This window comes from Marmota monax, unplaced genomic scaffold, assembly GCF_021218885.2.
Source record: "Marmota monax isolate L192 unplaced genomic scaffold, Marmota_monax_Labrador192_F-V1.1 WCK01_AAM20220418_F8-fsc00006, whole genome shotgun sequence".
In the NCBI taxonomy this organism is placed as follows: Eukaryota; Metazoa; Chordata; class Mammalia; order Rodentia; family Sciuridae; genus Marmota; species Marmota monax.
Genome location: NW_026693712.1, coordinates 18,592,285 through 18,617,994, shown reverse-complemented (window position 1 = coordinate 18,617,994; position 25,710 = coordinate 18,592,285). Strand labels below are relative to the sequence as shown.

The following is a 25,710-nucleotide window of genomic DNA, read 5'->3' as shown; positions in this document are numbered from 1 at the left end:
TATTTATTTATTTTTATGTGGTGCTGAGGATCGAACCCAGTGCCTAATGTGTGGGAGACAAGTGCTGTACCACCACTGAGTCACAACCCCAGCCCCTCCTCTTACTCTTGAGTGATGAAATGCCTCCCCAAACTCCTGTGAGGTGCTTATCAACCACCTAGGGTTTGCCAATTCTGGCTCCCCAGGCACAGGGCTATTCTGTAATCTCCCTAGTACTCATTCCTGTGAGACTGAGTGTGTCCTTCGCCTGAAGGAAAAAAAATAGTTGATGAGCTACTCTTCCTCATGTACTGCACATGTAGGAGCAAAAAGGCTGTTTAATGGCTTTTGCCAGCTGTGGCCCTCCCTTGGTCCTGGGACATTAACTTTATAAGGTCTAAGGTTTGCACAAGATCATTCTCACCCTCCCTTTCTCCCTCCAGTGTATGTGGTGGAAGACCAAAGAAGAGATGATGTGGGACCATCCACCTGCCTCACAGCTTGCTGGACTGCTCTCTGTTGCTGCTGCCTCTGGGACATGCTTACCTGATCAGCCCAGTCCTTCTGCCCTGACAGCTATGCCACCACCTCCGATGAGTGTGCCCACCCCGTCTCTTCTGATTGCTATGATAAGTGACTAGCTCCGCAGACACCTCTACCTTCCACACTATGGGATTCTAGATTAGTGAGGGTTGCTGCTGTTTAATTCAGTGACTTGATCTTTTTAATGTTCAAAATCCATTTCTTATTGATCTTTAACAAATGTGCTAAATGACTCTCCTTTTATTTTTTTGGCCAAAGGCTTAGTTATGAAATATATATATTTATAATTTTTAAATTATACATTCAGAGTAGTGATGAGATTTATTTAATACCACTGGATGATTTCTCTGCTAACACCCTGTAGTTTCAATAAATTTGTCCAAACCTCAGTTGTCTAAATTATTCCAAATAATTTAAGTATCTTGGGTCTGTGCTTCCTGAATTCTATTACCACTTCTAACTATTCGTCTGCTCACTAAAGCTGGTAAAAATATGGATAACTTAATTAGTGGACATGGTAAGGAGCAGCTTTCATTTTTCATTCTGGCCACTTCACCAATAGTGTGGATGTTATGAGGAAGGCAGGCTCCCAGACCAGGTGTCCTTCTGCTTCCTGGTGCCGCTCTGACAGTCTCAGGCAGAAGCATTCACCAGTACAGTTCAGATTTGCTTTTGCCATGGTCTAGGAAAGGAGCCAGCCTCTTGGTAACTGTGGGCTGTCCCAAGCCTGCTCTCTAGAAGCCCAGGAACCCGCAGTCACGTGGATTGTTCCTGCTGTTCCCACCCACTGCTTCCCTCTACCCAGCCATGTCACTCATCTCACCTTTGGCCACGGGGTGGCGCTGATCTGCCACAGAGTGAGTTCTACTGCAACAGCTGACAACTCCCTGCCAGCCTCTGCCTGTTGCAATTAGAAGTAATACTGTGCCAATATACATTTAGTTATTAGTTCAAAGCCATATTTTGAACCATCTCTTTTGTTTTATGATGTAAATGCCCCCACGATGCCATGGCTCAGAAGCACACTATTAAGTAGTACTCCCCACCCCCAGAATGCAGCACACTCCTAACCTCAAGAGCATATGTTGTGGCCAAATGTAGAAGTATTAGGAAAGGATGTTTTTAATATTTACTGTCCTTGTTTTTAATATATAATTTCTAGGTTTACTTAATTTAGATTTTAGTAATGACTATCTAACAACTGGCTTGTAACAAAATTTCTTAAGATTGGCGCTGTTTCTCCTTAGCAGGTCCAACTTCAACACATCACTGCCCCTAAGCCTCTCTCTGTCTTCAGAATCATAGTGTCCACCTTAGATACTGGCCAAAGGAGATGGACTTAGAGGTGCTGATTACTATCGAACTTTCTTTTGAAATGTTTGGGAGGAAGCAGGGAAAGGAATCTTGAGGCCAAGTGCCGCAGAGGAGCCATACTTAAGCTTCCTTCTCTGTGTGCTACACACAGGACCAGAAGTCAGGGTCAAAGAACCAAAAGGGAAGAGGGCAAGATTCCACTCCGCAACAAAGGAAGGGCTTCAATGAGAAGGAGATGCCACTGCCCCCTCTTCTTTCTCATCCCTTGACGCAAGAAAAGCAAGACAGCAGAGTAGGACAGAAGCTTTTTATTGGTCTGACCAGCTTGCCAAGTGGCAGGATCAGGCAGTGCTTCCCTATCTGTCCTGGCTCCCATCTTCCCTCTCCTGGGAGTTCATGGCTCACCTGCGGAGGGAAGAGTGTTCTGGACAGAAGTGGCAGGCAGAGCCAGGGGAAAGTTAAAGGGGTGGGACCTAAAAGGGGTTTGAGACAATACAGAAAATGTGGGGTTGCTAAGCCATCCAGATAAACATGTCCATCCAGGGAGAGGGAAGCAGTTACCCTGCAAAGGCCCCTCCACCCTTGCCAGGAGGGGAGGTGTCAAGAGGAAGAGCTTCCCCCTAGAGGCTCCTACTGTGCCCTTCGCGCCATCAGCATCTCCCGGATGTTGTCCTCAGCTTCCTTAACACTCCGCTCCAGGTAGGACTTTTTCTGCTGCAATATGAGAAAGAAGGGTTAGGATCAGGGTGAACAGGCCAGGTTGGCAGATGCAGCTTTTATGCCCATAGGTTATGTCATCTCCCGTAATCAGTTCCAGGAGCATACTATCTACTGGAAGCAAGGTGTACCCACAGTGCTCCTGTCACCTGCCACCCACAGGTAGATCCCTGGGCAAGGAGAGGCAGTGGCCTGGAAGAGGAAGCAGAAATGCTCTGTGGAGGGCAGGCAGCTGAATTCTTCTTCCAGAAGGAAGTGGGCTCTAAAAATGGGCATCTTGATACATGAAGTTATACCAGACAAAGGCCAGGAAATTCCAGGACGAAGCTCCTGCCCACTAACAGACTGTCTCCTCTCAAGGTTTTCCATGGCTCAGGCCAGGAGCCCATAGCACACCAGTGCCACAAAGCGGACAGTATACATTGGTCTGTCCAGTGGCCTTAGGCTGCTGTGAGTGCAGGGAGTCAGATCACAGTCTCACTGAGGCAGATGAGTCAGGGCGGAATCTGCTTTTCTAATGAAATTGCTGCCGCCAGGAATCCAGGACAGTGACACACCGACAAAAGCAGAGACCTTTTGGAAGTTTACCTCCTGCCCCATCTGGGTCCTAAATTAAAAGTCTCAACTTAGACAAAGAAATTTAATTCCTTTTAGAAGCTACATCTGGACCACTATTACAAAAGGTTAGTCAAAGGAAATGATGTGTGTACATTATTTGCCCTGTGCTCACCCCAGAAGTATGGTGGCTTTACCACACTGCTCCCTCCCTTGAGGACATAGTTGTGGCTGTATCCCTACCTAGCAAACATGAAATGAAGGCTTTTTTTTTTGAAGGAATAAGATTCATGTTCTGAAGGAATACTCAAAATTATGCCCTCCCACAGTGCATGCGACTGAGCCAGGCTGGAGCCAGTAATGTCTGCTCCAGGCAGCCCACGGGCCATCAATGCCCTCCTCAGCCCTTCTCCATTCATCCAAGTACCTAAAAACGACCTAGGGAAACCTGGGAAAGGCTGGGGCAGAAGGCAGGCAGCCACACATCACTACTTCAAGTGGCTCCACAGGCCCTGCTTAAAAACTGGTTGCCACTGCTGACATGGGTAAATCTAAACAATCTATTCCTCACTGCCTTTACCAGCAAACCTATTGGGTGCCTGGTGCACATGTCCCCATGTCTAACTTCTTCCACTCTGTCTAGATGTTTATTATATGATACATTCTGAGGCTTTTGCCTATAGGAGCCAAATGTCACAGGCAAGGCAAATCTTCATTGGTTTTGTGCGAAACTCTGACTCCTGCTTGTCCTTCCTAACTTCAAAATTTCTTTACTGCCAATTTGTGCGTACTTCCTTGTAATATAACAGGGGCTCTATAAAACTCACTGTGACTATGATAACAATTCAGTGACCACAAATGTATACTGTTGCTAAGGAATTTTATTTAATTACATTGCTAAACATGATATAGTTCTATCATCATGATAGCAGAGTGGGAACTTGAACTTCCTTTGATAAACAACCCTTAGACTTGTGAGTTAAAAAGAGGCACATCTTAATAACTCCTGACACACTGCTAAAGAATGTTCACACTGGGTATTGTACAGAGGGGGACAGCAACCAGAGTGAGCAGCATACACCACCCTGGGCATCTTTAGCACATCTGAAAGTTAAGGGATGAGCTGGCAGAGGAAGCAGGATTTTCCCCTGCCATGGCCAGTGCTCAGGAACTGAAGTCTGCTGCATTCAATCCTGACCAGCTTGCAGTCACATCTGGCAAAACCATAAACCTGGAACATCATCAAGGCCTGTGTGCCCTACTGCCAGACCTCTGGTCAAATTCAGGTTTTATAATTCTCAGCTTTTAAAACGGTTTGTCCCATAACCTCTCTTCTTTTTGTCTTCCATTTTCATGAATTTTACCACCTGAAAATCCTAAGGTCTTCAAGTTTCAAACATTAATGCACATGATGCTTATCAATCTTTAATTAGTTTACATAAACTTAAATTCTTTTAAAAAATTAATTCCAACAGATGGGGCAGCCCTAGCACAGTGGGACACATTTTCCAACTATTTCAATGTTCCTAACACATTCTCAAGCAGATCTAAGTCAAACCCAAACCTAAGAAAGGAGGTTGGACCATATTTCACAAACAGAACTAATTTCTGGTACCTGTGAACATGACCTTACTGGAAAGAGGGTCTTTGCACATACAACCAAGTTAAATCAAGGTCATACTGGATTACAGAAGACCCTAAACCCAATGTTTAATGTCCTTACAAGAAGGCCACGTGAAGGCAGGTATGAAGAGAAAGAGAACACCACACGTTGATGAAGGTAGAGACTGGAGTGACTGATCTACAAGAAAGCTAGAAGAGGCAAGGAAGGATTGTCCCCTAAATCTTTTGGAAGGAGCATGGCCCTATAATATCTTGATTTTGGACTCCAGGCCTCTAGAACTGTGAGAGAATAAATTTCTGTTGCTTTGCGCCACCAGTTTATGTTAATAGGAAGCCATGAAAAGACTGCCCCCAGAGACAGTTTATCCCAAAGCTCTTCTGTAAGCCCCACTGAAATGCAGAGACCTGGGTAAATGTCCCTAAGAGTATACATGGCAGGATCATACTTATCCCAAAAATAAATGCCAGAATTACCAAATATAAATGTTATCAGAGGAAATGAAGAAAATTAAGGAGCCAGTGATTAAATTAACCTTTATCTTCCTTGAATCTCCATAGCTTATTTATGACACTATTAGTCAAGTCAGAAATTCTGTGAAATGCAGTCTTCATTTCTGTAAATGACAGCTCCATTTGTGCAACTGCTCTAGACAAGATCATTTTACATCATCCTTGAATCTTTTACACCCAACATTCAACCAAGCAACAAAACCTATTAGCTGAGTCTTAAAATGTCTCCAGAATCTGACCTTAAAGTTTAGCTTCCTAGGAAGTTTCCTTTTTTCTGCTCTTTGCCCTTCAGTTCCTTTTCCACTGTGACCAGTCATCTCTTAACACTTAAAAGCCCTTCAGTGGCTTCCCATCTTAAGCATAAAAGGCAAAGCTCTGTCATTTGGGGGCTGCTAAAACAGAATACCATAGACTGAGTGGCTTATAAACAACAGAAATTTATTGCTTACAGTTCTGAAGGCTGGATGTCCAATACCAAGAATGATTCAGTACTAGTGAGGGCCTGCCTTCTGGTTCAGATAGTGCCTTCTCACTGGATCCTCACATAGTGGGAAGGCAAACGAGCTCCCCTGGCCTCTTCTTATAAGGGCACTAATCCTATTCAAAGGACTCCACCCTCATGATCAAATCACCTCCCCAATGTGCCATCTCCTAACATCACCACAGATTAGGTTTCAACATATGAATCTGGTGATAGGGGGTAGGGAGAATACAAACATTCAGATTTCCTGCTTTTCAACTGTGGGAAAGCCATGCATGGTCTTGCTCTCGGCTAAGTCTCTAACTTTTGACACCTCTCCCCTCACTGCTTCGGCTCCAGCCACACTGGCCTCTGTGCTGTTCCTCCAGCCTACCAGGTTTATGTTTCTGACAGGTGTCTGCCCTTTGCTACTCTCTCTGTGTAGGAAACTGCTTCCCCAGATACCCATCAACCTTTATTTGCTCCCTCAATTCCTTCAGGGCTTTCTCAAGTGCAGCCTTATCTGAAAGACCCTCTTGATTACATGCCATCCCATATTCCCTAGTCTCCTTATCCAGATTTCTCTCAGTAGCACTTATCACTACCTAAAATGATATTTGTTGGCTTCCATAATGAGAAAGGTCCACAAGGGAAGGACTTTTTGGTTTCATGATACACTTCTACTGTCTAGAAGAATGGCTGGTACACAACAGAAACTTGTCCCTTACTAAATATAGTGCATTATTATGGGAATATGATGTCTAAAGATTTAACTTGGACACACATTGATATTTTCCTCCTAATTAAATAAATGAGGAACGTGTACCTGAGGAAGCAAAGACAGAAACTGACCATCCTTCTTTGTAATGGTCTTTGGGTTTTGGCATTGCCCTCTTAACCTCTTGCCCCCCAGATTTTATATAATATATATATATATATATATATATGAGACTCAATCTCACTGATCCCAGGGGGAACATCTCTACTCAAAAGAATAGGCCCTGAGGGTCAGGTTCTTAGGCTTTAGTAGGTGGTCTTGGAAAACTACAAAACAAACCATCTCAATTCCCCACGTCCTGGACTCTGAAATCCTTAACAGCTTCACTTGGAGTTGGCTTCAGGGCTGCTATAAGAGTTGGACAACAACTCTTTTATAAGCTCCAGGGCACAAGTGGAGCTCACACCTTCACCAGCAGTCCTAGAAAGGCCTGTGCAGTTCTCGCTACAGTCTCTTTCTGTGCAATCTCCCTCAGAACCCTGTACCTAGGAAATTCTACAGTGACAACAAACCACAAAGCTCTGGGTGTAGCGACATTCTTGTGAGGCCTTGTCCTGATGAGAAATTCTGAGATTTCCTGTGGGGCTCAGCATCACCAGGGGAAGTGACATTGCTCGAGTCATTGCTCATCAACCTGAGGTTCTTTTTCTGGGAGACAGACTGAGGGGCTGGCATTTCATACTCATCCCCTTTCAAAGGGAAGAAGCTCAAGTCCCTAGAATTTTCCTTATATTACACAATCTCTCAAATAGACTCCTGAGGTAATGCATCTTGTGGTGCTGTATCTATAGACTTTTTTCTTTTCTTAGGAACTTTGTCTCCAAGCTCTCCTTCTCTAAATTATTATTATTCTCCTGTCTGTCATGCCTTAGGATATAAAAGTTTTTCCTCTCGGATTCTCTATTTTTCCATTTATAAAAGGAGAATTCAGACAATATCAGTGTGTCCTGCTCTTTCCCCAATTTTTCTTTAGTCACAGAATCCTTTCTTCTAATGAACTCTTGTCTTAAAGACTAAACAAATAAAACAAGTAAAATGGAGCTCAGAGGAAAAGGGAGACATGGTGAACCAAAGTAGCTCTTCTGGCTGGCCCCCCACCTCCAATCCAAGCTACAGGCGTAACACACAAGGCAGTCTTAGGTTTTCTGTCTTTGGTGTTCTGTGACAGAGATTTTCTGCTTTGAGTCTCGCCTACCATGGCCACATACTTCTCCCTTGTGTTGACTCCAAGCTTCCAGCTTCTGTAGACCCCTGCCAACTTTAATTAAAAAAACAACAACAACAACAAAAAAAACGAAGTAAGGGCTACCTTCTCACTGCCTCTCCCATGATTTCCAAATCAAAAGCCCAAGAGCCCCACTGACTGTCTTCTCTGTCACAGAACTGTAGTGGTTGGAAGGTGCCAGCTGCCTGTCATGGGAGAGTTTAGCAAGAGGCCAAGAACTCACTGGGGGCTGTAGAGGCCTGTCTTGGCAAACAGGAAGCAAAACGAGGAAGGCTGGTGGAGCAAAAGGGAAAAGAGAAAAAAAGAAAGGCGACAAGGCACAAGCAGAGAAATCAGAAAGGGAAATGAAGGGAGAGGAGGGATTGTGGTCACCAGGAGCAGGGTAGAGCTCTGGCAGAATAAGTGCTCCCATGACCTAAACAGGTGAGGAACACTCAGCAGAGAGAAAGCAGGTGAAGCCTGACCCCAGATTTGATGCTAAGAGAGCTCAGGTCACAACCATTTGTGAACTCACCAGGTACATCTACTTTACTACTTGAGGCCACCCTAGGCTCTATGCTAACTGCTGAACTATAGTGCTGGGAGACAAGCTCAAAGAAAGACAAAGCAAACTTAGACATGGAGCAAAAGACTAAAGAGAAAGCTCAGTCCCTGAATCTTCTAGAAATTCTTTTAGAAATACCATTCATATTTTTCCTTATTTTTCTCCCAGGTGTGGTTGACCTGCCAAGAGACTGATACTGCTACTGTGTGGTATCAGACTCCCAGACCCTTTCTGTGATCAACCTCCAACTCAAATCTGCCATGACTGCCACAGTCTGGCTGGGCACAATTCAGGAGCCACTTGTCAAAAGAAACGAACTTTATTTTTAGAACACACACACCACACCACACAGCTCCTCAGGAAAACCCTCAGAGCCCAACTGCCACCACCGGCTTCCCACAAGCCTCTCAACCTCCCCCACTCCTCCTGCTCTTGAGGCCAATTGGCTGGGAAACAGCTCAATGAGCATCACCGCAGAGGAGCCAATCAGTTGGCAGCTAGAAGTTTGCTGGGCCGCTATGAGCCAATCATCAGCTGGCAGCTGGAAGTTTGCTGGGGCCCCTTCAGCTGTGGCTCTCAACACATGACAAACCTCTACTACACAGTAGAGCACATTAAAACAGATAGACACACTGGGGTGACAGGGTAATCTTACTTCTTCCAAACCACAGAGGTAAGCCACTTGGTCTCCCTATAATTTAGGTGACCTCTACTTACTGCTATTCTCCCTAACACTCGAACCCCATTTGAGTCCCAGGCCTCTGACAATCAAGGAAGACAAAGAAGAAAGACTGATCATAGCTAAGTGTAGGGCCAGGAATGGCAACTGTTCCAATGTATGTGGCACTGACGAGACTTCATCCAAAGAATCACTGCACTTGGGAGTACCAAGCTGAAAAGCAATGATGACAATTCAGTAAATCATGTCAAGAGATAGCATTGAAGTAGGTCAGGATATTTGGTTCAGTAGATTAAGGGTAGAAGGAACCTGATCACTACCTTATATATCTAAAGCAATGGCTCTTTAAAGTGTGATTAATATACCAGAAGCATCAGCATCACCCAAGAACTTGTCAGAAATGTACATTCTTGAGCCCCAACTCAGACCCACTGAATAAGAAACTCTGGGTGGAGTCCAGCAATCTGTTTTTACAGCCTTCCAGGTGCTTCTGAGGCACACTAAAGTAAGAAAGCCACTGCTCTAAATCAGAAGTCAGCAAATTTTTTCTATGAAGAGCCAGATAATAAATATTTCAGTCTTTGTGGAGCTGTGTGACTACTCACCTCTGCCACTGTAGCACAAAACCAACCACAGACTACGTGCAAATCAATGGGTATGGCATCAGTAATGGACACAACTGTGCTTCCAGACCACAAAAACAGGTAGCAGGCTGGATCTGGCCAGCAGCCTATAATTTACCAATCTCTCTTCTTAAAAAAAGATGGAGTTTTAAGGGTAGAATTGAGTACAACCAGTAGAGATTTCAGAGACTTTAAATTGTCAATGCAAGTTATCTAATAAAAGCGTAAGTTTCCATTCATTCAGCTCGCTGTCAAACCATCTTTCACTCTTTTTCCTTCAACAACCCTGGTTCTTGAAATTCACAGCATCATGCACGCCCAGATAATTCCCCCTCCAATAGGCTGGTTTTTATCCCTTCTTCATCAATGGCTCGTCTTCCTCCATACCACTGATTATACAATGAAAGTTAACTTCCACTAGAATGCACATGATCCATCCAATACATGACCTCTTCTTCCCTCACAATTTTTACTTTACACCACTTCAGCCACCCAGTCCAAAGCACATAGATCTTGTCAATAATACCAGTAATTGCACTACCTTTCAAATTTCAATTTCACCACCACTACCTCATATTCTTTCAGTCACTTCTATCCAATACTTTTCACCCAGCATTTCTTTAGCTTCATCACTCAACAAGTTTCTCACTGTTCATTATATTTTCACAGCCTTTTTCCCTCTTACACAGATTAGCTTCCATGGTCCATCATTTATATTTATTCTCCTTGTATATACCATATCTCTTTTGCTGCCCCCCCCACATCTGTTGCACTTACCTTGGCAAAATGCCAACACCAGGTTAAACCCAACCACCCACACAGTCCATGCCTATACCTAACAGCAGAATGTTGCTGAAAGAACACACTTAACTGTGACAAATGGTCTTGCTTAAAATTCAGGGCCATGAATATCAAACAGGCACTTAACACTGTCAGATATGTTCACTGTCTGCTCTCCAAAACAACAATTTCAAAATTTGTCTTGTCTCCTCAAATCTCCTATACCAGCTAAGAAAATAAAAGCAATCAGTCACTCTTCTTCCCACTACTAAATCTACTGACTGACTATGCTTATATACAGAGTCTCCTTTCCTTATTGTTGAAATGTACAGTGTCCTTGTGTTTTTAAAGGAATCAAAACAATTAGATGTTTTGATTAGAATCAAAAACCATCTTCAATTTAGATGGTGATTCCATCCCTATGTGCCTTCTCAAAAATTTAACTCCCAAAGTTATCCTTTCTTCTTAGTCTTTATTTCTTTCTCTGCAAGATCCTTCTTGGTGAGGCAAACCATTACAAATTCCTCTTGACCTGACAGCCCCTTTTTCTCCCCTCCTCTTCGTAGCAAAACCTTTTTATTTATTTATTTGTTGGTTGGTTGGTTGGTTGGTTGGTTGTTGATAGACCTATATTTTATCTATTTATGCGTTGCTGAGAACCGAACTCAGTGCCTCACACATGCCAGGCAAGTGCACTAACGCTGAGCCCCAGCCCCAGCCCTTTAGCAAAGCTTTTTGAGCCAACTGTTTTTAATAGCTGCCTCCACTTCTACTTGCTCCTCAGCCCTCTCCAACCATGATTCCACCTGGCATACTAAACTAACTATAGTCCAGGCCCAGTGACCTTTATGTTGCCCAAAGCATGGGCCACTTCTCTATTATTATCTAACTTGATCTCTTGACAGTATTAAAAAAGAGAGAGAGAGAGAGAGAGAGAGAGAGAGAGAGAGAGAGAAAAGACTTTGTTAAGTCTCAGGGACCAAATCCAGGGTTTCATGCATGCTAGGCAAGCACTCTATCATTAAGCTACACCTTCAGCTCTTTTTTATTTTTTGAGACAAGAGTCTCACTAAGTTGCCCAGGCTGACATCAAACTTGCAATCCTCCTGCCTCAGCCTCCAGAGTAGGCTGGGATTACAGGTGTGCATGCCTCTACACAATCCTTGAAATATCTCCTTCTCTTAGTTTTCATAGCACCACATCGCACTTTCTTCCTACAGAAAGTTCCCCTTGCCTACTAATAGCTCCTCCTCTGCTCAAATTCCAATGCTGGTACTTTCTAGGAAGCTGATCTGGAACTCCTTTCTTTCAGGGACACCTCTTGGACATGCTCAGTCATCTCATACCTTTGAAAACCATTATGACTCCCAAATTTATATCTCCAACCCTCCAACATGTTTAAAACACACACAACTGATTTACAATCACCTCACTCCCTTCCCATTTCCCCCATCTCAGTGAATGGCACTCATCCAACTGCTTAATTTAAAATACAAAAAAGATCACGTTCAAAATGCTTGAAAAACTAGGGAAAACAGGAACATACCTCAACATTGTAAAGGCAATCTATGCTAAACCCCAGGCCAACATCATTCTAAATGGAGAAAAATTGAAAGCATTCCCTCTAAAAACTGGAACAAGACAGGGATGCCCTCTGTCACCACTTCTATTCAACCTCATTCTTGAAACTCTAGCCAGAGCAATCAGACAGACAAAAGAAATTAAAGGGATAAGGATAGGGGGAAAAGGACTCAAATTATCACTATGTGCAGACAATATGATTCTATACCTAGAAGACCCAAAACATTCCACCAGAAATCTCCTAGAACTAATAAATGAATTCAGCATCTCTAGCAGTTAGAGAAATGCAAATCAAAACTACTCTAAGATTTCATCTCACTCCAGTCAGAATGGCAGCAATTAAGAACACAACAATAAGTGTTGGTGAGGATGTGGGGGAAAAGACACGCTGGTGGGACTGCAAACAGGTGCAGCCCATCTGGAAAGCAGTATGGAGGAAATTCCTTGGAAAACTTGGAATGGAACCACAAAGTAGCAAAGTAGCTAGATACAAAATCAACACCCATAAATCAAAGGCATTTCTGTACATCAGTGACAAATCCACTGAAAGTGAAACTAGGAAAACCACCCCATTTACAGAAGCCTCAAAAAAAGTAAAATACTTGGGAATAAATTTAAAGAGATGGAAGACCTCTACAATGAAAACTACAACACACTAAAGAAAGAAATTAAAGAAGATCTTAGAAGATGGAAAGATCTACCTTGTTCTTGGATAGGCAAATTAATATTGTCAAAATGACCACACTACCAAAAGCACTATACAGATTCAATGCAATCTCAATCAAAATCCCAATGGCATTCCTTATAGAAATAGGGCAATTATGAAATCATCTGGAAAAATAAGAGACCCAGATTAGCCAAAGCAATCCTTAGCAAGAAGAATGAAGCTGGTGGCAATACTATTCCAGACCTAAAACTATACTACAGAGCAATAGTAACTAAAACAGCATGGTAATGGCACCAAAATAGACCTGTAAACCAGTGGTACAGACTAGAGGACACAGAGTCTAACCCATATAACTTCAGTTATCTTATATTAAGGTGCCAAAAACGTACATTGGAGAAAAGATAGCCTCTTCAACAAATGGTGCTGGGAAAACTGGAAATCCACATGTAACAAAATGAAATTAAACCTCTATCTCTCACCATGCACAAAACTCAACTCAAAGTGGATCAAGGTCTTAGGAATTAAACCAGAGACCTTGCACCTAATGGAAGAAAAAGTAGGCCCAAATTTCCATCATGTCAGATTAGGCCCCAATTTTCTTAAAAAAACTCCTGTAGTGCAAGAATTAAAACCAAGAATCGATAAATGGGGTGGATTCAAACTAAAAAGCTTCTTCTCAGCAAGAGAAACAATAATGAGGTGAATAGAGAGCCTACAGAATGGGAGCAAATCTTTACCACAAACACATCAGATACAGCACTAATCTCTAGGACTTATAAAGCACTCAAAAACCAAAAACACCAAAAAAGCAAATAACCCAATCAATAAATGGGCCAAGGACCTGAACAGACACTTCTCAGAAGAGGATATACAATCAACCAACAAACATATGAAGAAACGTTCAACATCTCTAAGCTGTTAGAGAAATGCAAATCAAAACTACTCTAAGATTTCATCTCACTCCAGTTAGAATGGCAGCAATTAAGAACACAACAATAAGTGTTAGTGGGATATGGGGGAAAATGCACACTGGTGGGACTGCAAACAGGTGAAGCCCATCTGGAAAGCAGTATGGAGGAAATTCCTTGGAAAACTTGGAATGGAACCACCATTTGACCCAGCTATCCCACTCCTTGGTTTATACACAAAGGACTTAAAAACAGCATACTACAGGGATACAGCCGCATCACTATTTATAGCAGCACAATTCACAACAGCTGAATCATGGAACCAACTAAATACCCTTCAGTAGATGAATGGATATGATATATACACAATCGAACATTACTCAGCATTAAAGAGAATAAAATCATGGCATTTGCAGGTAAATGGATGGAGTTGGAGAATATAATGCTAAGTGAAGCAAGCCAATCCCCCAAAAAACAAAGGCCAAATGTTTTCTTTGATATGAAGATGCAGATGCATAATGGTGATTGGCATGGGGGGGGGGGGGTATGGAGGGGCATGGGAGGAATGGAGGACCTTTGTAGGGCAAAGAGGAGGGAGGGGAGAGGAGAGGGTAAGGGAGTAGAAATGATGGTGGAATGAATTAGACATCATTACCTTAAGTATAAGACATGAATGGTGTGTAAATACTTCGTGTACAATCAGCGTCTTGAAAAATTGTGCTCTATATGTGTAATATGAAATGGACTGCATTCTGCCATCATGTATAACAAATCAGAATAAATAAAAATAAATAAATAAAAAGCCAACAACAACAACAAAAATAAACACAAAAAGAGCTGGTCATGGTGGTACATACTTGTAATTCAAGCAACTCAGGATTCTGAGCCAAGAAGATTGCAAGTTCAAGACCAGCCTCAGCATCTTAAAGAGGCCCTAAGCAACTTGAGCAAGACCCTGTCTCTAAATAAAAATATAAACAAGGGTTGGGGGTGTGGTTCAGTGGTTAAGTACCCCTGGGTTCAATTCCTGGTACCAAATAAATAAATAGGACTGGAGATATGGCTCGGTGGTTAAGAGCCTCTGGATTTAATCCCCAGTACCAAAAGTTACCAAAAAAAAAACAACCAGGAGCTATCCCTGATTTCCTTCCCCCGACCCAAACTCTATCTGCCTCACCAGCAAATATTAATTTACTTCTAATATATCATTAGCAACTCATACTAATTTACTTCCAATGTATTCCCAAACCATACTCTTCTTTCTAACTCCATTACTACCATCCTAGTCCAAACTCCATTATGTCTTATTTTGGAAATCTGTCATGGCTACCTTAACATGCAAATCAGGTTAATCTCTCGGCTTAAACCCTCTGCTAGCTGGGCACAGTGGCGCATGCCTGTAATCCCAGCAGCTCAGGGGGCTGAGACAGGAGGATCGCAAGTTCAAAGCCAGCCTCAGCAATTCAGTGAGGTGCTAAGAGACCCTGTCTCTAAATAAAATACAAAATAGGGCTGAGGATGTGGCTCAGTGTTCAAGTGCCCCCGAGTTCAATCCATGATACAAAACAAAACAAAACATGCTGGCTTCCCTGTCCCACTTAGAATAAAATCCAAACTTCTTAACCTGGCCAGTAAGACTGTACATGATCTGGTTCCTGTCAACCACATTGCCACATTCCCCTCTCATTTGCTTAAATAACTCCACCCAACTTATTCCTATCTTAAGACATTTTACTACATATACCTTCCACCTGGAATGTTCTTCTTCAAGATACTTTTAAGAGGCTAGCTGCTTCTTTTTATTTTATTGGCTGAAATTTCACCCTGATAAGGCCTTTCCTGAAGGCTCAAATAAAAGCAGTTACCATTTACTCTCTAAAATACCATCTTCACTATAAGAGAGTATCTTGCTTAGTTCTTGTTTGCATCTCAGTGTAAGTTCCATAAAACTAGGGAATCTTGTCTGATTTGATTAATGCTTCACTAGCACAGAATTCATTATACCAACATTTACTGAACATCCAAAATTATGTTTCAGAGAAGTTTTGGATGCTCTAATGTGCATGAGGACTGGGATTAGAGCAGTGAACAAGTTACCCCCATGTTCACTATCAAAGGACACATGGACATTGAACTAAATAAGGGGTCTGAGGGAAAGCACAATGTAATGGAAGAAACACCTGATATAATCAAAGAAACCACAGAGGCACTTTTGAACTTGGATCTGAAGGATGAGAAAGAATTAACTAAGTGGAGAGGTTCAAGTTGGAAGAAAAGGAGCAATTCCAGAGTAATGGAGCAGCATGCACAAAAGGTCAAAATGGTACATGGCATGTTTGGGGAATTAAATGATGGTTAGTAAAATTGAAGCGTGGAGAAAGAATGAATGAGTAGAGGGATGAGGCTAATAAGACTTAGTCAAATCATGCAACTGTCTCCCCACCCCCCCCCCCCCCCCACCCCCACCCCCCCCCATACCGGGGGGGATTGAACTCAAGGGCACTTAACCACAGCTATATCCACAGCCCTTTTGTATCTTTTATTTTGAGCCGAGGTCTCGATAAGTTGCTGAGGCTGGCTTTGAATTCACAATCCTCCTGCCTCAGCCTCCTAAATTGCTAAAATTACAGGTATGTGCCACCATATCCAGCTTACTCCCACATTTTTTTTATTGGTGCATTATAAAGGCATTCATGCAGGATCTCAACATATTAAATCTTGGTGTTTAATAGGCAATAGAAAGTCACTAGGTTTTAAGCAAAAGTAACAAAAAAATCAAATCTCCATCGAAAGAGTCTCACTCTGGCTGAAGCATAATAAATTAGAACACTGCTTCCACAGAGTGCTCTATGAGTCATGAAGAGGTAGTAGATGGTAGTCAAGATACTGATCCCTGTGGCCCCTGGAGCAGCTGCCTCCAACTCTGAGTACTCTTGCCCAGTTACCCCAGGGAATCGTGCAAATACAATTTTCTGGGTGCTATGATGTAAAAAAGATTAAGAAGGACTGGGTTAGAGACTACAAGTGTTGAGTACTGGAAAACAATTAGGAGGCCAATGCAAAACAGTATTTGGAAAAAAGAGTACGGTGGTTACAGTGGAAATGGAAAAAAAGCAGATTTAAGAAATAACCTTCAGGTGGGAGTTCATAACCCACTAGAATCAAAGTGTGGAATATGATATGTCAAGAAATTTGTAATGTTTTGAACAACCCACAATAAAAAATTAAAAAAAATAAATAAATAAATAAATAAATAAATAAATAAAATAAATAAATAAAATAAAATAAAATTAAAAAAAAAAAAAAAAAAAAGAAATAACCTTCATTACGGATCAGAAATTGGGGGGAGGGGTACAATGTCAAGAACGACCTCCTAGCTGGGCACAGTGGCACAAGCCTGTAATCCCAGATACTCAGGAGGCTGAGGCAGAAGGATCTCAAATTCGAGGCCAGCATATGCTCTTAACAGATCCTGACTCAAAATATATGAAAGGCTGGGAATGTAGCTCAGTGATAAAGAATTCCTGAGTTCAAGCCTCTGAATTGCGAAAAGAATGATCTACCAATGTGCCTTGCTTGGGCTTGCACACTGGCTGAGCAGTCTTTCACCAAGATAAGGAATCCAGGATCCACTGAAACATGGACCAAGTTTAAAAGGGAGTATTATGAGTTTTGTTTGCACCCTACTAAATTCAAGTTTACGTAAAAAGAAGAATAGATTGGCTCTGAAGTCCACAGAAGCAATCTGGGCTAGAGATACAATTTTGCATAAGAGTAGGACCTGAAGTTGTAAGAATAGATGAAATTCATAGAATAAGAGGACTCAGCCTTAAAAACTGTAAGGCTGGAAGGAAGAAGAGGAACTAGCAAATAATACTAACAAGGAGAAAAACTGTGTCAAAGATACCAGGAGATGAGTAGTTCAGAAAAAAGGATGCAACAGCTAGAAATCACTAGATGGGTTTAAATAAGGAACAGTTATAATAGCATAACAGAAATGGGCAGGGGCTAGATAGGGATATCACATGGCCTCTAGGATATCTTCCAACTTGAGACCGGACCCTAAAGTTCCCTGAAAGAAAATTAGCTTATATTGTAAGTGATACAGATGAGCCTCTTGAGTCATGCACATGCAATACAGTGTAAGGGCAAATAATTTTACTTCCTATGCTCAAGGAGACACGTTTTATACGGCCCAACACGAAGTTATAGAAGCATCAGTATAATTATACCTAAAGAAATACTGAGAGGGACTGAAATGCTATGTTCAAGAAGGAAATTAAGGAGCCAAGAGAATGTTCTTCAAGAGACCACACAATACCACATCTGAGAATTCTGTGCAGTGCAAATGTACTAAAAGGATAGTAAACATGACATCTATATTTGTTTCAAGAATTGAGCAAAAAAATCAGGAAAAAGAAGGACCAACAGAACTACCAATATCACCACCAAGAAACCCAACCCTGCAATCTGTTTCCTTTCTCAAACAAACTCAACATTACAGCCTACACAGAACAGGCTTCTAAATCCCATCACAGAAGAAAAAAAAATGTGTCCAGTACATAATAAAGAAACATGAAAACACATTTTATAAAAATCAAGAAATTCTTGATGTTATTTTTCTTTTTTTCTACAATTAAAAACCCCAAATATTTTTAATAATAAGAAGGACCAAAGGGACTGTGAAAACTACCAAATGAGCAGATAATAATAATACAAAAAAGTCCCAATATTTCATCTTTAATCTGTCCTAGTCTTGAAGGAGAGCTACAGAATGAAGTCAGCAGCACAGCAGTGGAGTTTGACCTGCAGGCAAGGTAAGGGACAGGCAAATTAGGGTGTGTCTGCTGTTGAAAGAGGAAGGAAGGGCAACACCTTGCATTCTTAGAAGTGGAGGTGTAACTGACTCAACTCAGTTGAAGGCAGGATAACACGAAGGTATGTGTGGCCAAAACCTGGAGTCACTCTAAGCCTGCTCTCTGCTCAAAGCAATCCAGAATTCCTATCTTCTTACAACTCAACAACAAAAAGACAAAGACTTTTGTTAAAAAAAAAAAAAAGTTAAAAACCGAGCCAAGGACTTGAACAAACATTTATCCAGTGGAGTTAAATTACTGGCCTCTAAGCACATGAAAAGATGTTCAACATAATTAATCATTATGGAAATACAAATAAAAACCACAATGAGATATTTCTTTATTCCCAATAGAGTGGCTATAATAAAAAACAGAAAATAACAAGTATTGGCAAGAATGTGGAAGAAACTGGAATCCTCATGGGTTGCCAATGGGAATGTAAATGGCTCAGTGGCTATGGAAAATAATTTGGCAGTTACTCAAAAAGTTAAAACATAAAGTTACCATATGAACCAGCAATCCCACCGAGAGGTATATACCCAAGAGAAATAAAGACAAGTGTTCAAACAAAAACTTGTGAATGTTCACTGCAGCATTATTTTTAACAGCCAAAAAGCGGAAACAGGGGCTGGGGATGTGGCTCAAGTGGTAGCGCGCTCGCCTGGCATGCATGCGGCCCAGGTTCGATCCTCAGCACCACATACAAACAAAGATGTTGTGTCCGCCGAAAACTAAAAAAATAAAAAAAATTTTTAAAAAAAAGTGGAAACAATGTAGATATCCATCAACTGATGAATAAAGAAAATGCAGAACAACCGTACAATGCAATATTATTCAGGCAAAAGAAGAAATGAATTACTGATATATGCTACAAGATGAATGAAGCCAGAAAACAATTAAGATAAGTGAAAAAAAGCCACACACAAAGCCACATTATTATATGAACATCCTGAACAGGCAATCTACAAAGTCAGAAAATAGATCAATGGTTACTGTGTTTGGCAAAAGGTGAAATGGGCAGTGACTGCTTAAGGGGTAATGGGTTCCTTTCTGGAATGATGAAAATATTCTAGAATCAGACAGTGGTGATGATTATGCAACACTGTGAATTTTATAGTACTTGAATTTTACCTCAATTTTTTTTAAAAAGAAGAACTGTTCTCAAAATGTTACACCACAAGTGGTAAAGAAAGGGACAGCAAAACTGTCTGAAAATAGGCCCAGCCAAGCAAGTTTCTAATGAATTATTTTCATCAGCAAATCAGTCTGTACTCCACCCAGACTTAGAGCCAGGATAAAATGAACTGGCATTTATTTCTGAAAATTTATGAAAATTAACTTCAATATAAAGAAGTAACACTAAGCATTTAGATTAATGTGTTACTACAGTAAACTCAGAGAGCCAATGGATAAACAAGGACAAGGAAATTTCTATGTGATCACATTACTACTTTCCAATCAAGTAACATATTTATACAACTAAAAAAATAGAGATATGGCAACCGGAAACCCATAAAAGGACCTGGAGACAGTGAAAACAAGCAAGAGCTCAAAGCCCCAACAAGCAGAGATGCATGACTCATAGGCACCGCCTGAGCTGATTTGTATGGGTCAGCAGAGGGCAGAATTGGAGAACTACAAATATGGTCCCATATCAAAAGACTGTTTACAACTTTCCAAAATCCCTAGCTTTCTTTTCATTAAGTAAGAAAAAAGGAAAACTCATAGCTATACCTGTCAGTAGCACCCAAGAAAATGCTGTTCTCTGACTCAAAGCAAAACTTCTAGGTCACACAAGCAACAGGATCTTTGTTCATAGTTCGGAGTGTTCGGAGGGACACCAAGAGGTCAGGTCCACATCACCCACTCTTTATCCACATGATACAGGGATCAGACCATGATGAAATCACTCTATAGACCAAACGTCACGGCTGTCACTTGTCCCCAACTCCACACCCACCAAGTTACCAAGGAACTGGTGTAAACAGAATGGAGTTTAATACGTTATTTGCTCTGATCTAAGTAGCTGACATAATACCAATTAAATTTATAATGACACTGGAGTAATAAACAAGCCCTTGGCACAATTCTCTTTGCAAACATGATTCAAGGGGTGGTTTTCATTTTGCTCTTTCTTCAACTTCCAGATGCCAAACCATTTAGAAACTACTCCTAATCTCTTATTCAAAAAGAGTTGGTGTCTGGGTGTTTATCATTTTATAAGAAAAGGACCACGAATATTAGATAGCCCAGACACTCAGACTATCCAACTACTGCATAAGAATCCCATTTCTTTAGAAGTCAAAATATGTGGTATAATGATTGGAGTCTAGAACCTGGAATCCTGGATTCCCACTCCGATCCCCTTCTTTCTCCAATTCTGGCTCTGAAAAAGACATGTGATCACCATTTTGAGAACATGAACAGAGGCAACCAAGTTCTTGAGATGGCTTCACCACAGAATTCATGGCTGTTAGGAAATAAAAATGGCAGTTACCACTGACCTGCTGGCACTTCCATCCTTAAACCCAACAACTAGCCCTATCCATGGCTATATTTACGTTTCACAGAGGAGTCACCAAGCCCCTTGGCCACACTTACTGAATCCTTTAAATAAAATACAGAAAGTTACATATTCTTATGGACTACACGACAGCAGTTGACAAGAATGAGCTATATAGATGTACTAGTGTGGACAGAGCTCAATAACCTGATGTTGAATGAAAAAGGCAAACTGCTGAAAGATGAACATTTCATCTGCCAAATATAGGATGCATATATAACATGGAATAGGAAGATACAGACCAAACTTTTGAAATAGTAAATGCTTCTGAGCAACGGTAGTAAGATTAGCATAGATGTGGGAGAGATGTTTTAAGACTTCAATTTCATCAGCATTGTTTGATCTTTGTATAACACACACACACACACCCAAAGTAATTACAAAAAACCCTAACATTTATTAAATCTGGGTGGAAACTGCACAGGTGTTTGTTAATTTAATTTTAGTACAAATTGTGTATAAAATACCATTTATCCTTTTTCATGTTTTATGCTATGGAGGGGAGGTGGTATTAGGGATTGAACCCAGGGGCACTCCACCACTGAGTTACATCCCCAACGCTTACTTGAAATTTTATTTTGAGACAGGGTCTCACTAAATTGTTAAGGCTGGCCTTAAACTTGTGATCTTTCTGCCTCAGCTTCCTGAATAGCTGGTATTACAAGTGTGCTCCACCTCACCCTTTTATCTCATCGGCACTGGGGGGGGGGGGTGTCAATATGCTCAATCAGAAAATAGCTACTAAGCATGTACCATACGCAAATATTTAGTGAATATTATGTGACAGGCATGTACTAAGTGATCACTGTATATGAAGTTAGAAGGCAGGTGCTTCTTCTCCTTGCCATTTTCATTAGCTACAGCTGTTACCTACTCTTGAGAAGATTAGTATCTTTCCTGAATGGCATGCTTCTTTGGCTCTGCCAGGAGCTGCTTGCATGAAGAAGGCACATATTTCTTTGTTAAGTCTGAAGATAGGTTCTGCCTGCCTCTGAAGAGATATACCTCTGCAGAGATATACCTGTGGCTGTCCCACCCTTCCAAAGATTTCTGAATAAGTACATATGCTTTATACACCCAACTCTGGACCAGTATTAGAAACCTGTTATTATTACAAGTTAAGCCACATCTCTCAACCAAATCTTTACCAGTAATAAAGGCCAAATATATTAAAAAGATGAGGTGTTTTTTTTTTTTACATTTTTTGCCCAACTTTGCCCAAATTTGGCAGAGTCAAATTCATTATGCACACCAGAGCAAAGAAAAGAAGTAACTACTACTTTCCTAAGAACCCTTAAGATAAAAATTATTCTAAAAGGTTGAAGCTTTTCTTAGCATATACTTGGATATCAAAGAGGGTAGGAAAGTGTGTGTACATGTGTTTAACTGTGCATAAGGAATAGTTAAGGTACTAATTTGTTCAAAGTAAAGAAGATTAGAAACTCCATCATATATATTATGGTATCATGAGTAAAATTCAGGGGTGTGTTGAGTATTTCCACAGGTAAAAGCAAATACATATAGTAGGTTCTTTGTTTTGTTTTGTTTTTGTGTGTGTGGTGCTGGGGATTGAACCTAGGGCTTTATGCATGCAAAGCAAGTACTCTACCCATTGAGATATATCCCCAGCCCTGTCTATTAATTTTGAACTAAATTTGAAGATTAAAAAGTCCCTAGAGGGGAGCTGGGATTGTGGCTCAGCTGTAGAGCACTTGCCTAACAAGTGCGGGACCTGGGTTCGAACCTCAGCACCACATAAAAATAAAAGGCATTGTGTTGTGTCCATCTACACCTAAAAAAAATATTAAAAAAAAAGTCCCTAGAGGGATTTGATAATGTGCTCAACCACTCCCTCCCTGAAGTTGGTCTCAGAGAGTGCTCAGCTCTGAGTCTAACTTGATGTCAACCTCTACCTTCCATATTCCCCTCCCACAAAGAACTAACCTGCTTCCCTCAGCTAACCAAGCCTGTCCAAGTCCAGGATCAGTACAATAAGGGAAGGCTGCAAAACACTTGCAACTCAGATCCAACAGAGGTGAAGGCCCCTGCTGCTGCGACAAAGCCATGAACCTGAACAGCTCGAAAAAGCAGCCCCCTAACCATGGAGGAAATTGGTCACAATCCTTCAGCTTGGATTTTTCTTAGCAGAGGATTGCCCATGTGAATATTCACTCAGTTCTCTCACACTGTACACTGTTCACACCTCTGAAAGCACTTTACATTCACTAAAGGGACCCAAGGCTCAGGTCACAAAACCAAACTTTCTCTACCCTTTTCCCTTAGTTGATATAATCCAGTACTATATTTTAAATGCCACCTATAAATTTAACAATTTATAGAAATTCTTAGAATTTTATTTCAGTAGCCCAGAGTTCTAGATTTAGATATCCAATTGTCTATTCATCATCTCTACCTGGATGACTAATAGTATTGCAAAGACAATATGGCCCAAATCAAACTTTCAATTTGCTTTTAAAATTAGTTATGAAATTTGAAAATGACTAGAGAAACTAATCTATGAATTAGCAATAGTACATCTATTCCTACAAATATGTGGAATGTCTGTAGCAGGATAACCTCTGTGGAGTCCACATGGAACGCTGTGTGCAAACCAGTGAATGATCACACTGGTACTGGGAATCATCACTTGCCCAGAATAGGTAGTATACAGAAAAAGTGAGCAGAAGCAATGCTCATTTCATTCATCTTAGCTTCAAATCCTTTCCCATGAATCTTTGTAGCCTAATTTTCCATTGCAACACTCCAGAACAACTATCATTCCACTTCCAGACTTTTGTCCATGCTATCTTTGATTTGAAATGCCTTTTCTTCTCTGCTTCAGCCCTATCTAGCAAAATTCCAACTAACTTTCAAAGCTCAAGAGAATCAAGTGTGATGGTGCATGCCTATTATCCCAGCAACTCAGGAAATCTGAGATAGGAGAATTGCAAGTACAAAACCAGCCTCAGCAATTTAGTGAGACCCTGTCTCAAAATTTAAAAAGGGCTGGAGATGTGGCTCAGTGGTTAAATGCCCCTGGGTTCAATCCAAACAACAACAACAAAGCTCAAGAGAAATGCCCGCTCTCCCATGAAATCATCCCAGACCTCTCCAACTGGACAGTGAATATTATAAAGGGGAGGAAAATGTATGATTCCAGATCCAAAGCTTTAGTCTTTTTTTTTTTTTTTTTTTTTTGGCAGTGAGGGAGTGGTTATTGAGGATTGAACTCAGAGGCACTTGACTTCTTTCTCTCTCTCTTATAGGCTAACTGCACATTTCCACAGTCAAAAGCCACATTAAAAGATAAGTAAAGGACCACAATTGCCTGGTTAATCTCTAGCACAACCACTGAATCAGAGCATGCTCTTTGGGCCCCCAAGCTCTGGCTCAACACTGTAAGTGGATGTGGGTACACAAGCCCTAGGGGTTTGGGAAAAGGGAGAGCTCAAACAATGTTCTCTCGTCAGCACTTTGAACAAAAAAATCCATTCAGTGAGAATGGCACCATGTTCCTTTTGCCCTTTCTCCCTAGGAACTAAATTAAACAGATTACAGACAGTGGCAAGAGCTGGCCTCAGAACAGCCTTCCCCTTATTTGTTATTTTTAGCAATTTAGTCCGACAACGCCTGACAACTAAACATGCCTAGAATAGCTAAAGGGAGGGGGATTATCAGATACTACCAGCAAAAAAACACACTAGTCATCACTTCCTCCAACCCTAAGAAAGAATCATTTTCCATGTCTTTACAGCATCACACAGTTTGAGCCTTTAGAGTGACATATAAAAACAGAGTATGTATAAAACACCAGTGGAAACTGATAAGGTTTCCTGGCCTGGAGTACTGTTCCACCCTTACATGTGTTTTCCTAAAAACAAAAGCAGAAGCAATTGAACTAAACTATTTTATACAAAAGTGAGGAATACAATGCCTCTGTGCCCATTCTGGAAAAAGTTCCCCACAAGATGATTATGTACCAAAAAGAATGATTATGTACCCAAAAGAATGGCTTTGGGGTACATAATCAGTGATGGAATTCAAATATTTTTATTTTGCTGGTGGCAGGTGAGAGATCTGTTTGAAAATAAGACAAAGTGAGACTGAAAAGACTCATCCAATTAATCATAATCAGCAACAATAACATCATCCCCATTTTATAAAAGAAATAACAGCAAAAATTATTTGAAAAATGAATAAACAGGTAAAATAAAAATGGTAAAGCTCTAAGAAAGTAACACAACTACATCAGATTAACTGAAATTCATAAAATATATTGTATAAAAATTAGATACATGTTACAAAATGCCCTTGTGCATGAAGGAATCTAATCATTATGAACATTTTTTGAACACAGACATAGATGCTAATATTCTAAGTGCCAAGTATTTATAAAACAGTATAGGATAAAGCACTACAAATGAATAAAATGCTATCTTTCTAGGCGTGTTGACTTATGTATGTGAAGTTAGTAAGCTGTCAGCACAGTTCTACCCAAAAGTATGCATCTCTAAAACAGATGATGCCTAATAGATACTACCTTTAAGCCATCATATGTACACCTCTATGACTTAAGTGACTACAAAAGGTATCAAAGGAGATGCCATCATCTTATATTACATTTTAGATGGCAAAGTTGTAGGCAGACAACTATATTTTATTTTTGCTTCAAAAACAAGGTTCCAATAAAACATTTCAAGTAAGGTCATGATCTAAACAGAAAGGAAACTGTTTGTTTGTGGTTTTTACTTTTTTATTTTGTTTCTTTCTGTCTTTTCATTTTAAGGGAGCATTTTTGTTCCTGA

At 40.8% G+C, this 25,710-nt stretch overlaps 1 protein-coding gene across 2 annotated transcripts in view; it reads right to left on the bottom strand.

Moving 5' to 3' along the window:
- Window positions 1-2,129: 2,129 nt before the first annotated feature.
- Pfdn1 (prefoldin subunit 1) overlaps window positions 2,130-25,710 on the bottom strand; it is a 58,235-nt gene continuing 34,654 nt past the window's right edge. The window contains exons 4-5 of one of the 2 annotated variants that reach the window (XR_006855251.2): window positions 2,398-2,550; window positions 2,130-2,241 (exon numbers count right to left, since the gene is read on the bottom strand). Coding sequence is in view for 1 of the 2 variants with exons in the window: in XM_046460397.2 (XP_046316353.1) it covers window positions 2,467-2,550 (84 nt within the window). In the remaining variant the exon portion in view is untranslated. Of the gene's footprint in view, window positions 2,551-25,710 lie in introns of both variants that reach the window. The other variant, XM_046460397.2, reaches the window with a different exon arrangement.